Consider the following 12,983-nt stretch of genomic DNA (forward strand, 5'->3'; position numbering starts at 1 on the left):
GGTTGTTTCGGGGAGTACCTGCTGAGGATTGGGGCGGAGGAGACGCCTGGCTGCCACCAGTGCTATTTGGGACGCTACCCAGAATTCTGGGATGAGTCAATGATGGGTGACTACGACTGGTTCCTTGTAAGAGAAACAGATATAAATGCGGGCAAAAGCATAGAAAGCTTGAAGTGTTTTTAAAAATAAAATAAAATACATTTCAATTTGTTTTTTTCTTAAATAAATAAATACGCGGAAAAATACATCTAAATTTGTTTTCATTGAAGACAAATACGTAATTCGCCAAGAAAGAGGAAGAAATAGGGAAAATGTTGAGAATAGGCACTCCCACTCTATCGCCCGTAACTTCCTTATTTGTCCATGGATTTTACTCAGGTTGGGCTTGTTTTCTTCGTAAAAGTGCGTACTCTACGTAAAAAATAAGAATCTGGACGTAACTTAATAATTTCTGTGGTTTCCAGGCGATGTAGTGAATTGTCGATTTTAATTTCGGTCTCAAAAAATGAAATTTTTCTTAAGTTTCGCTCGATTTCGCCGAAACTATTGGCCCGATTGGAAAACGATGTAGGAAAGAATTATATGTAATTTAATTACTATTAATTTAAGTGTCGTCACGATCAGATCGGTCAACTATAACGCGAGATACGGCCAAAAATGTCGGGTCATCTTTTTAAAAAATTACCAAAATATTCATCGACCGATATCTCAAAAACGTATCCATAGAATTACGTCTCATGTCGGTTTTTGCATTTAGGCGACCACCTTTCATAAGAATTTCATAGTAGTGTCTAGATCACCAAATGACTGTAAACTAGTGTTATCTCCGTTATTTTTAGAGATATCAGAGAAGTGTATTCATAGAAGTTTTTTAATATGGAGAAGGCTGCTACTTCTGAAAAAACTGTTCTTAGCAGTAACAGTTCTTTTGTAGGTGAAGAATCTTTTGAGTTCTCAAAGTTAATTATGTTCTTTTATTAATGACATTGAAGTGCTATGGTATAAAAATACTTCATTTTTTACATAAATCGATTGTTCTAAACATTCTGCGTAATAAAGTATTAACGTATTATGTGAAAAAGTTAATAATTCGTGACATATTTTAGTGGCAAATGTCTAGCTTGGTTAGCATCTAGTAGTAGTAGTAATAGTAGTACGGTTCTCCCGGGAGAGGGGAAGTGCGATTTCCCCCCCAAGGCCCAGCTGTGGCTCAAATCGCCGTTAGCTCTCAAACACCCCCCGCCGTGTTAGCAGGGGGGCTGCCGTGGGCATTACCCGGGGCTATTATTTCCCCCGGTTTTCCAACCCGACCAACTTTTTTAGGCCCGGGCCGCATGGAGGCGAGGAAGTACTCGCCGGGGGCGGAGAGTCACTAGGATCGTCCCTTCCCTACCTAAGTGAATTAGCTATGGAATATGGTCGTCGGGGCAACCGATCCTTCGTCTCCAAAGTGAGTACCGGCTCACTCTTTGCTTCACCCACAGACCGAGTCTGTACCAGGGGTGGAATCATCGTGCTTGTGTACGTTCCATCATTGAGAGAGAGCTGTGTCGCCTGTTTCAACCCCCTATCGTATTACCTGCCTATGTCCCGAATATTTCAGGAGCCCCCCCTCCTCTGGTACCCCTCACAAATCTACCACCCCCCTCAAGGACAGGGAGAGAGTCCCGGGACTCCGATAGAGATACATGGGGAGGCCGTTCTAGCCGACCTCAAGGAGAGACGTGGTCGGGTTCGGCGATCACCTCCCCTGGGAGCCGCAGTGGACCATAAATGAATCCACCGCCAGTATGAATCTAGTCTAAATCTGTAGCGGGGTGTGTGAATTTAGTAGAATGGAAAACGAGGTAGAGTAGATCGCGCCCTCCCCCCACCCTAGAGTTTACAAGGAACGCGACGCGAGCGGTGGCCCACCGGACTTCGCCGAAATTTCCTCCGAAGAGGGAATATCAGTTTCATCAGGGACCAGCGTCCGCGTTCTGGGTCGCAGGCGCCCCACCCTAATGGTCGACGCTCTCTCTCTCCGGCGCACCACGGATCGTTGCAGCGTGTGCCAAACGCCCCCGTGACCCTGGTTAGCATCTAACCCATACGTGTGATCCGCGAGACACGAAGCAATGAAATTGCCACCAATATTTATTGCACCAATAAAAACATTGCAACATTTTATTAAAACAGTATGATATACACTACACTTTCTGTGATGAGATATGCGTGTTAAACGCGACACCATATGTGTTTCGACCTGGGCATGCTGGGCGACAGAGTAGGGTACGCGCACGTGTGTGAGAAAGACGTGTGAGCAAGAGGCGTGCCCTTCGTGCAGATAACGGTACTGCGGGAATTGATTGCCTACTGTAGCGTGGAAATCGCAGGGTAAAGAAGGAAATTGGTTTATCGAGCTACTGAGCGAGAGGATCTCGTGCCAAAGGACAAAAAGAAACGCATAGTGGCATTGAAAATGTCACAACGTCGCATAAAATACGCAGCCCGCGTTGGATCCCCACATTCCCCACCAAGCCACGCGCTGCGGCACGGAAACACTTCAGGGCTCTTCTTTCGTGAAATAGACCATAAGTAAAATTCTTCTACATATTCCTTAAACTTATAACTTATTACAAATTGACCCACAGAATAATATTTTAACATTCAGATATTTATGATTTTAAGTGTATTATTTAGAATCTATAAAATGTGGGTAAGATCAATGTCTAATGCTATGGGTCCACACGAAGTTATTTAATAATACTTTCAAGTCGATACGCAACATTATAGATGTGGATCATTTTTTAGGTTTTACAAAAAGTGGGGTAAAATAGGTGCAACTAGATTCATTTTTACGTCAGCGTGATACTCACCCTGTTCATCGTCATCTTCCACCGACGAACTTTTCGCCCACGGTGTGTTGCATGTGTGCGTCAGCGTGAGATACCGTACACCCAATTGATACAGTGTTCTTAAAACGGCTAAACTACTTCCTAGACTATGTCCACCCTCCACTCCGATTAGGGATGCTATTCTGCCCCTTCCGTGGGCTTCCAAGATTTCTAGAAATTGAATCGAATTAAATATAAAAACTTGAATAATAATTACGAAAGTGGGACACAGATATATATATATACAGGGTGTTCGACAACTAGTGGGAAAAAATTTAAGGGGTGATTCTTTGAGGCAAAATAAGACGAAAATCAAGAATAACGAAATTGCGAAAAATGCTTCGTTTGTTAATTATAAGAGTTGAAAAATTGACCGAAATCATGGCAATCCGCGCGCACGGAGTGTCAGCGGATCACGGCTCAACAGGGGCGTACAGTCACTTTAAAGACTCAACGACGTGCAGGAACAGTCGGTAGAACAGCTGTTTACTTACCTCGTAGAAGATGTCGATAACTTGTGCCCGCGGTATTTGAGTCGAATCCATTTGTATCGCATTAACTCTGATTACTCGATAAAATTCGCAAGAAATGTAAATATCTTCTTACGAATATTATCGAGTAGAGAGGGTTAATGCCCCCTCTAGTTGTCACGTATCACAATTGTCCTGTCCACGAGTATCCATGAAATTAATCCGCACACGCACGTACACCACAGAAGTCCGCGAAAAATGTCCACACACACTGAGCCATTGTCCCGTCGGCGAAAAATGTCCATACACACTGCGCGATTGTCCCGACCGCGAAAAATGTTCACACACTGCGCGATTAAGTAGACCCGCGAGCTGTTCCTCCGTTGGGTTTAACACTCTATAGGTTACACAAAACTAACACTCAAAATAATTAATTTAAAACTATTTAACACTAACTTTTATACTAATTTTTAACACGATATAATTAATAAAACCTACAATATTTAATAATACCTGCAATAATGAATAAAACCTACAATATTTATTAAAACCTGCAATAATGAATAAAATCTACAATATTTAATAAAACTTGCAATAATTAATCAAATCTACAATACTTAATAAAACCTACAATAATTAATAAGACTTACAATAATTAATTTGCACTATTTATAACGACGACATACGCGACACTACTAAATAATCACTACGTAATCGCTAAATAAACTAAAACTTAGTTTTCCGAAGATGAACTCTATTTGCTCGTAGAATGCAAAGGGCACCGTTCGGAAAGGACGACTGATATTGTTGAACTGATCCTCCCTCGTTAGGATCGATGTGGCGTAATAGGTCGATCCCCACTCTTTCATGGTCAATACTTTTTGGGAAGGAAAAACTGCATGGGAAAGTGTCTTGGAGGTCGCGTTTCTTTTCGTATATTCTTAGAGCAACATCTGTATTTTTTTCTCATACACCACTCGGGGCCTCGAGGCTACTTGGCCACGATGCCGAGGGAGCGCGCGTCTGGACATTATAAAACTGCCTCTTGTCTTCTGCAGGACGACCACCCGCGGATTTCCTGTAACGTCTTACTGCCATCGACGAAGACCTTGCCTATTGTGTTTTCGGCCGTCCCTCTAGACATTAACTTGTAAAAAGAACTTTCAACCTCGAATTCCAATTCCATGTTAGAAATGGTTCATATTACACCGAATGTATGTGTTTAACAATTTTATTTATTTTAGTTTCTTAGTTTCTTCATACATCGTAATGAAGGTGCGGCAAATTTCATCTTAGTTTCATTCTAATATCATTATACGTTTTGTATGATCTATGTTAATTGCACATTACTTTTTTGCGGATACAAGAACCTCAAACACATGGAGTAAGATCGAAGTGGTAACAAAATGTGCAATGCACATAAAACATGCAGTAAGTCAATATCCAATATTTCAGGAAGAAAGATATCCTATCGAGCGAAGCTTCGAACGATAAGCAATTAACGAATGCACTCGTTTAAAAACATCGTTCGGCACCCCGCGACGGAGGACAAGGTCGTCTACACCAGTCACCCCCTAAATAAAAATCATTCAGATATGAATGACACCAGCCGCTATGGTAGACCGACGAAGGCGGCTTGCTACCTGAACGGAGGGTGCCACTGTTTATTCCTGAATTATTGAATATTGACTTACTGTATGTTTTATGTGCATTGCACATTTTATTACCACATCGATCTTACTCCAAGTGTTTGAGGTTCTTGTATCCGCAAAAAGGTAATGTGCAATTAACATACATCATACAAAACGTATAATGATATTAGAATGAAACTAAGATGAAATTTGCCGCACCTTCATTACGATGTATGAAGAAACTAAGAAACTAAAATAAATAACATTGTTAAACACATACATTCGGTGTAATATGAACCATTTCTAACATGGAATTGGAATTCGAGATTGAAAGTTCTTTTTACAAGTTAATGTCTAGAGGGACGGCCGAAAACACAATAGGCAAGGTCTTCGTCGATGGCAGTAAGACGTTACAGGAAATCCGCGGGTGGTCGTCCTGCAGAAGACAAGAGGCAGTTTTATAATGTCCAGACGCGCGCTCCCTCGGCATCGTGGCCAAGTAGCCTCGAGGCCCCGAGTGGTGTATGAGAAAAAAATACAGATGTTGCTCTAAGAATATACGAAAAGAAACGCGACCTCCAAGACACTTTCCCATGCAGTTTTTCCTTCCCAAAAAGTATTGACCATGAAAGAGTGGGGATCGACCTATTACGCCACATCGATCCTAACGAGGGAGGATCAGTTCAACAATATCAGTCGTCCTTTCCGAACGGTGCCCTTTGCATTCTACGAGCAAATAGAGTTCATCTTCGGAAAACTAAGTTTTAGTTTATTTAGCGATTACGTAGTGATTATTTAGTAGTGTCGCGTATGTCGTCGTTATAAATAGTGCAAATTAATTATTGTAAGTTTTATTAATTATTGTAGGTTTTATTAAGTATTGTAGATTTTATTAATTATTGCAAGTTTTATTAAATATTGTAGATTTTATTCATTATTGCAGGTTTTATTAAATATTGTAGGTTTTATTCATTATTGCAGGTTTTATTAAATATTGTAGGTTTTATTAATTATATCGTGTTAAAAATTAGTATAAAAGTTAGTGTTAAATAGTTTTAAATTAATTATTTTGAGTGTTAGTTTTGTGTAACCTATAGAGTGTTAAACCCAACGGAGGAACAGCTCGCGGGTCTACTTAATCGCGCAGTGTGTGAACATTTTTCGCGGTCGGGACAATCGCGCAGTGTGTATGGACATTTTTCGCGGACGGGACAATGGCTCAGTGTGTGTGGACATTTTTCGCGGACTTCTGTGGTGTACGTGCGTGTGCGGATTAATTTCATGGATACTCGTGGACAGGACAATTGTGATACGTGACAACTAGAGGGGGCATTAACCCTCTCTACTCGATAATATTCGTAAGAAGATATTTACATTTCTTGCGAATTTTATCGAGTAATCAGAGTTAATGCGATACAAATGGATTCGACTCAAATACCGCGGGCACAAGTTATCGACATCTTCTACGAGGTAAGTAAACAGCTGTTCTACCGACTGTTCCTGCACGTCGTTGAGTCTTTAAAGTGACTGTACGCCCCTGTTGAGCCGTGATCCGCTGACACTCCGTGCGCGCGGATTGCCATGATTTCGGTCAATTTTTAAACTCTTATAATTAACAAACGAAGCATTTTTCGCAATTTCGTTATTCTTGATTTTCGTCTTATTTTGCCTCAAAGAATCACCCCTTAAATTTTTTCCCACTAGTTGTCGAACACCTTGTATATATATATATATGGTTTACTTTTTTGATATACAAATAATAATAATACACATAACGATAATATAGCATGAAGTAAATGATAAGGTTACTTTTTCGTGATGTATGTATACAGGGTGTAACATGAATGTTGTCCGACCCGGAAATGGTGCACTCGGAGGGTGAATTGGAACAACTTATTCCTTAGCAACAATGTAATCTGAGGCTTCGTTACCGAGATATTAACGAAAAACCGCGACCAATCAGAGCGCGAGTTTGCCAGCCGAGTTCCCGCGCTACACTTGTACTACGAAGTTCTGAACAAGAAGGTCAGCATGCATCGCAGGAAACTGCGTATAATAGCAAATAAAAAAGACGTAACAAATAAAATCAATGATTTACGGAAAAGAGTTCAACGAATACGGTAGAACTTTTTTTGGATTTACCAAAACAAACACAATATTACAAATTATATAGTTTTTATATTTCTAATAATTTCCGAGATATTTGACGGAATACTAAAAAAATACGTATGAAATATTTTCATGAGAACTGTAATTTCACAGAGTTGTAATAAAATTGGCGATTGTCAATTCTGTTGTGAGTTCACGGTTGCTACGAGGCCGAAGAAATTGAGCCATAAATAACCGAAAAGTCCGCTCCGGCCTCTACAAAGGTGGTCGGACGGGGCCAAGGAGCGTCAACTGACACGTGTCGGTGAAATTTTTTCCCTCCTCTTCGAGGAAAACAATGTACATTGTACTTTCCAACTCGAAGCAACGGGTACGTAGGTGGTCCTCTTTATTTCGGACATTTTCAAGCTGATGCACGTGATATCTGTTTTCTATCTCGAAGCAGTAGGTACCCTGGCAATAAATTAACTGGCTACGCGCCTTGGTGAAACTGCACGACGGTTCTTTCCTTCCACTTCTGCAAAGCACGTGTTATCCTAGAACCGTTGGTTTCGTTTTACCTAAATCTTGTCGTGGTGAGAGTGAACTCACAATGGAACGATGGGAAACTACTTGGGGGTAGAGGAAGCCCTTTCGGAAAAATTCTGTCAGTCGGTTAGCAATCGGGCGACAGAGATGTTCAGTTCACGGGAGTACTACGCAATGTTCTGGTGTTACGTACAGAATAACGGATATGCGGCTACTGCTGTGCAAGTGTTTGGCTATGTAGTACATCTGATAAATTGAATACAATTAATACTCTCTTCGGAGCCACTAATTTTCCTAACGTAGGGACATCACGGTGGATTAAAAATACATTAAGTGATTGTGTCGCGTTGATCAGTGTTAGTGGTCGTGCAGTGAAGTGAGTAGGTATTCGGTGGAATAACCCGGACGCACTTGACATTACAACCCTTAACTTTGGCTGGTGAGGTATACCTGCGATCACCTGCAAACTGGGCGATAGCCTGCCCTAAACCGTTTCGGCCGTCGATGACCAGGATCGGTTCAGTGACCTAGTGACACAGGTTTGCAAACTGCAGGTGAATTTCCGTAAGGGTGAGTTCTATTCAGATTATTAGTCATTATTATTTTCTTAATTTAACGCAAACTATGACTTTTCCCCGGCGATAATTTTGCAAGTTTCTGTACCTAAGAAACTTATTCATTATCAGTAACATTGTTGACTGTTATTAAACTACGAATTTTTATGCCAATACCGAATTACGATCACTTCTCGTTCATTCTCTGTTACATTACCTTTTCGTTCACATGTTATTTGAAAAGGAAATTTACAAATTCGTAAAAAGGAATTTGCAAAAAAGTAAATGTGCATTCGTCTTTTTACGCTACACATAATTTGCCTACATTTACGTTTCATTCATTAATCTCTTTAAATAACAAACGGCAGATGATAAAAAGTATGATTGTATTTGTTACGTCTTTTTTATTTGCTATTATACGCAGTTTCCTGCGATGCATGCTGACCTACTTGTTCAGAGCTTCGTAGTACAAGCGTAGCGCGTAGCCACCGCTAGCGCGGGAACTCGACTGGCAAACTCGCTCTCTGATTGGTCGCGGTTTTTCGTTAATATCTCGGTAACGGAGCCTCAGATTACATTGTTGCTAAGGAAAAAGTTGTTCCAATTCACCCCCCGAGTGCCCCATTTCCAGGTCCGAGGACATTTTTGGGACACCCTGTATATAAATATATATACATTCGTGTTGTATGGTATGACGTATTTTTCTTTTTTTATTAAGAAATGTCTTAATTTTACACCAATTCGTTGAGGTACTTTTAAATGTATTTTAAGAAGTAAAGGGCTGGCTTAAGTTAATAACAAATTCGTAACTTTTTTAAAATTAATATCATTTCGTTAAGGAAACGTGTATACAAACTTACAACAGATATTGTTTTTCAAGTTAGAGGAAAGGTAACGCACTTGTATATAAGTAGAGGAAGAAAATAAGTTACTTAATATTATTATTTTGTTGGCTTTCCTTACATTAAATTATTTATTTTAAATGTAATTTACAGGATGTATAGATAAAATAGAATTTCAATTTTTCGATTAAAAACTAATATGTAATTGTTTACCAATTGATGTAACCAGGGATTGATGATTAACGATTAATATTTATGTATAATCAAGAATTAACGACTGATTTCGTTAATTTTTTTAATCGTGAGCATTAATTAATCGACTGAAATAAAGTGTTAAATGAATTAATGCCCAATAGAAGCTGTAAGTGGGGCGCGAAATGAAACAAAAGTCGGTGACGATGCTTGTGTTTACGACGTACGTGTCTGTAAAGCTATACAGGCTTTGAAAAACAGTACACAAAATAACACGTATTGTAGATACAATTTAAAGTGCGAAATTTATTTTAAAAAGTGTATGATAAATGTAGTCATTAATTAATGAAGCGCAGAAGAGATTAATTGAGAAGTGTGATCGTTTACGATCGACCGGCTTATGTTTCTCGATTGCTTCATCGTCCGATAGTTGGACGATCGTTCGCTGTCTACAAAACAACAATCGTCCGTCTTGTATCATTTGACAAAAACGCTCCTGCAGCCCCGGCCTTACTGCTCACATGGTTGGTCAACTCATTGAGTGTAAATATGTGATAAAATCTTTGATACTTAGACATCTAGTAAGGTCATCTTAAACAAATCTGTACTTTTGTGACAATGTGTCCCAGCCCGGGGTAAAAGTAACATGTGTGGTAAATGACAGATACAAGCAATATTTCTGTCACTGCAGCTTTCATATCTTCTTTAGAAGTAGAACCTTTTCTTGTTCTCTTCTTGTATGTTCTCATCCTAAAAGTAAATAATATTTCAGCAAATAGCAAGTTTGCTTTATCACCATTTAGAGTGAGGTAAGTAGTAATATGTTATATATTGCCCCAAGCAATTTGTAACAATTTACCCCGAGATTGAATTTTTGCGTTTTCTCTCAACAAATGAGAAACTAAATATCAAATTACTGAAATGTATACATATTATAATAAACCAATGTGTAATGATTCGTTGGCGACGAAAAACAAAAATTCAAACGGTTTCTGATGGCGGTCAATTGAAATGAAAGTGCTAGGACAATATTTACTTACGTGCTCCAAACAATAAAAATCTAACCTGTAACTACAAAACAGACACTTGATGATTGATTGTAGCAATGAAACCGACGATATCAATATTTTCAAACTGCTCTGGCATCCTGCTGCGTTGCCAAATTTGTGATTCAGGAAATTTTCATTATGTTATAACGTATTCCGTGTTACAACTTTCCCCGGTCTCTCCTACCTTTTTTATTCGAACAGCATTTCATTCATAGTGTCGAATACATATTTTATCTGTAGCTTTACTTGAAGGCACCGAATGAAACTTCGAATAACTATTGCCAACCTGAATAATGGCCAAGTCGACTTGAATTAGACTTTGGATAAATAATAATTCTAATTAGCTATTTGTTTGTACGAAATGGCTCGGAAAGTCATTAGAAATGAAATATATACGTTTGAGACTCGTAAATTGTTGGGGAACATTGTTAAAAAAATTCCAAAGTCTGTCGAAAACATGTGTTTTGTGTAGAGAAGAAAATATAATGATTTCAGAGAAAAAAGATTCAAATAAAACATGTAGGTATTTTCAATACCTATAAAGTGAGGAATAATTACAATAGTTAAAATCGGTTCACATGTTAAGTTGCAGAAGAATTAAAATTATCCCTCTGTACATGACTCCCAATGGAGATAGTACCTAGCGGGAGACACCCCGAACAGAAAACCATCGGCGCGTCCAGGGGACCGAAAGACGTACTCCAGACTGGGCTCCAGGGCCGCCGGAAATATTGGTGGGGAAATCCTCAGGGCCCGAGGACTCACCGGAAACGCGACATTCCTGAAGACCAGTAAATACTTCAGGGGAGATTCGCGGCGGGGCACGCGGGGAACGATACGGTAGAAAGGGTAAGGGGGGTACCGCCGAACGTTACATGACGAACGAACGGAGCAATAGACCGTTTGTGTTTTTCTAAGTAAATTGTGTGGTTCAGCGATCTCGTGAGTGATCCGGATAGCGACGTCTGGGCGGAAATCTAATAGCGGTAACCCATCCATTTTCATCTCGGGTGATTCTGTAGTCTGATTGCGAAAAGTCATTTCAAAGAACATCGGATAGCCTCCCACCTTCTGTACGAAGCTGCGAATTCGCGGACGCGACCGCGAGTAGCGGACGGGCGTATTTTATCAATTGTTAACTAGTTGTATTGCGACGGAGTCGAACTCGGCCCAATTTTGTTATCGAATTTGTTATCGCGCGTCACCTATTGTAGCGCTGCCCTCCAGGCGCGTGACGTTAATAAATATCGAGATTAACGTATAACGGCCACGGCCGGTGAGGAGAATCTCCGCATCCTACTTGCGAATCACTCTCTTACCGTCTTCACCCTAAGAAAATCACAGAGGGTACCGGAAGTCGTACCCGATACCGGCACTCGGGGAGTGCTCGGCGTTCAACTCGTGGAAGTGCGTGTAAACGGGGAGGCCGAGACGGACTTTGTGCGCGGCGGACCACGGCCACGCGGCGAACCGTGACTCGTTAAAAAAAATTCCGCGTAACAACAGAAACCAAAAGGAAATCAAAGGGAAGGTACAAAAGAAATTATGATGCCTTTCTGAAGACTTTGAACAATGTTGATCTAGACAATTCATGGTTGTTGGACAGTGGTTGTACACATCATGTGTGCAAAAGGAAGGATGGTTTATGAAGTTCAGGCAAATAAGTTCGGAAGTAGTGAACACAGCTGCCGGACTGGACAAGCAAAAGGGTGCGACATTGAAGGCAGAAGGAATAGGAAACATAACCTTAAATATGACCGTAAGTAACAATAGGAAAATTATAGTCCTAGATGACATGTATTACGTACCGAATATTAGGAGTAAGGATATAGCAGGATAAGGGGGTCAAAAGTGCCCTTAAACCGATGTTGACTTGTAATATACCATTCGATAGCTTCTCAAGAAGAAATAGTCTGTGTCAAGTTTCAACTCTATGTCTCGATCAGGAGGGAAGTAATAGGGAAAATTCGGATGACTGGTTAGTCCTCTCTTTTCCCTCTTTTATGACGCGCAAAAATTGTGTAAAAAATCTGATAGATAGTACTTATCGGGGCGCGTGTCGGAGATTTTTTTGCGATTTTTTAGTTGAGTATCCTAGTTTTGAAAAATAAAAAATGATGAAAAATATTCTTTTCTTATTAAAGTTTTAAAGGCACCACATTTATCCTTTCACTATAGCAACATATTGCCATAAGTAGTCTCCTCAATTTGTTTGAGATTTTTTGGTAGGGTACGCCGTAGTTCAAAAAGCAAATACCAATTTTTTCGTGAAAAAGTAACATACTTTGAATTTTTGTATTTCCTTTATGAAATAAGTACACTGGGCGTCAAAATAAAAGAACCACAAAAATTTGCCGAAAATACTGGTCATTTTCAAATGCCTATATATCCGCGAAAAATAGTTATGAAAAATATTGTAAACGACCATTTTGTAGGCTGAAGTTTCTAGTTTTTGAATCAAGAATTCAAAAATTATTTTCATGTAGGTTGTTTCTTTGTTTTAAGATAAAGCGCAGCAAGCACTTTGAGAGGATGCTTGGGCCAAATCAAATTTTTTCTTGTAATCCCAATGAAATACTTTTAGGGAGCAAACTTTTCTCTTTAATTTCGGTTTCTTTAATTTTGTTGTACAAGTTTTATTGGCCGAGTTATTCGTCATCATATGAGAAAAGGTACTTTCCACTTTGAGCGCCTGTAACTTGCGAACGCATGATCGTATAGAAAACTCCAGA

The 12,983-nt window shown here is 39.7% G+C and overlaps 1 protein-coding gene across 1 annotated transcript in view; it reads right to left on the reverse strand.

The window, feature by feature from the left end:
- Positions 1-2,858: 2,858 nt before the first annotated feature.
- Positions 2,859-12,983, reverse strand: part of LOC107190724 (dipeptidase 1-like) — a gene marked incomplete at its 3' end in the record, with an annotated part of 75,092 nt that continues 64,967 nt past the window's right edge. Inside the window, exon 4 of the mRNA XM_015579586.1 lies at positions 2,859-3,047. Coding sequence (XP_015435072.1) covers positions 2,859-3,047 — 189 coding nt within the window. The remainder of the gene's footprint in view (positions 3,048-12,983) is intronic.

Source organism: Dufourea novaeangliae, unplaced genomic scaffold, assembly GCF_001272555.1.
Source record: "Dufourea novaeangliae isolate 0120121106 unplaced genomic scaffold, ASM127255v1 scaffold201, whole genome shotgun sequence".
In the NCBI taxonomy this organism is placed as follows: domain Eukaryota; kingdom Metazoa; phylum Arthropoda; class Insecta; order Hymenoptera; family Halictidae; genus Dufourea; species Dufourea novaeangliae.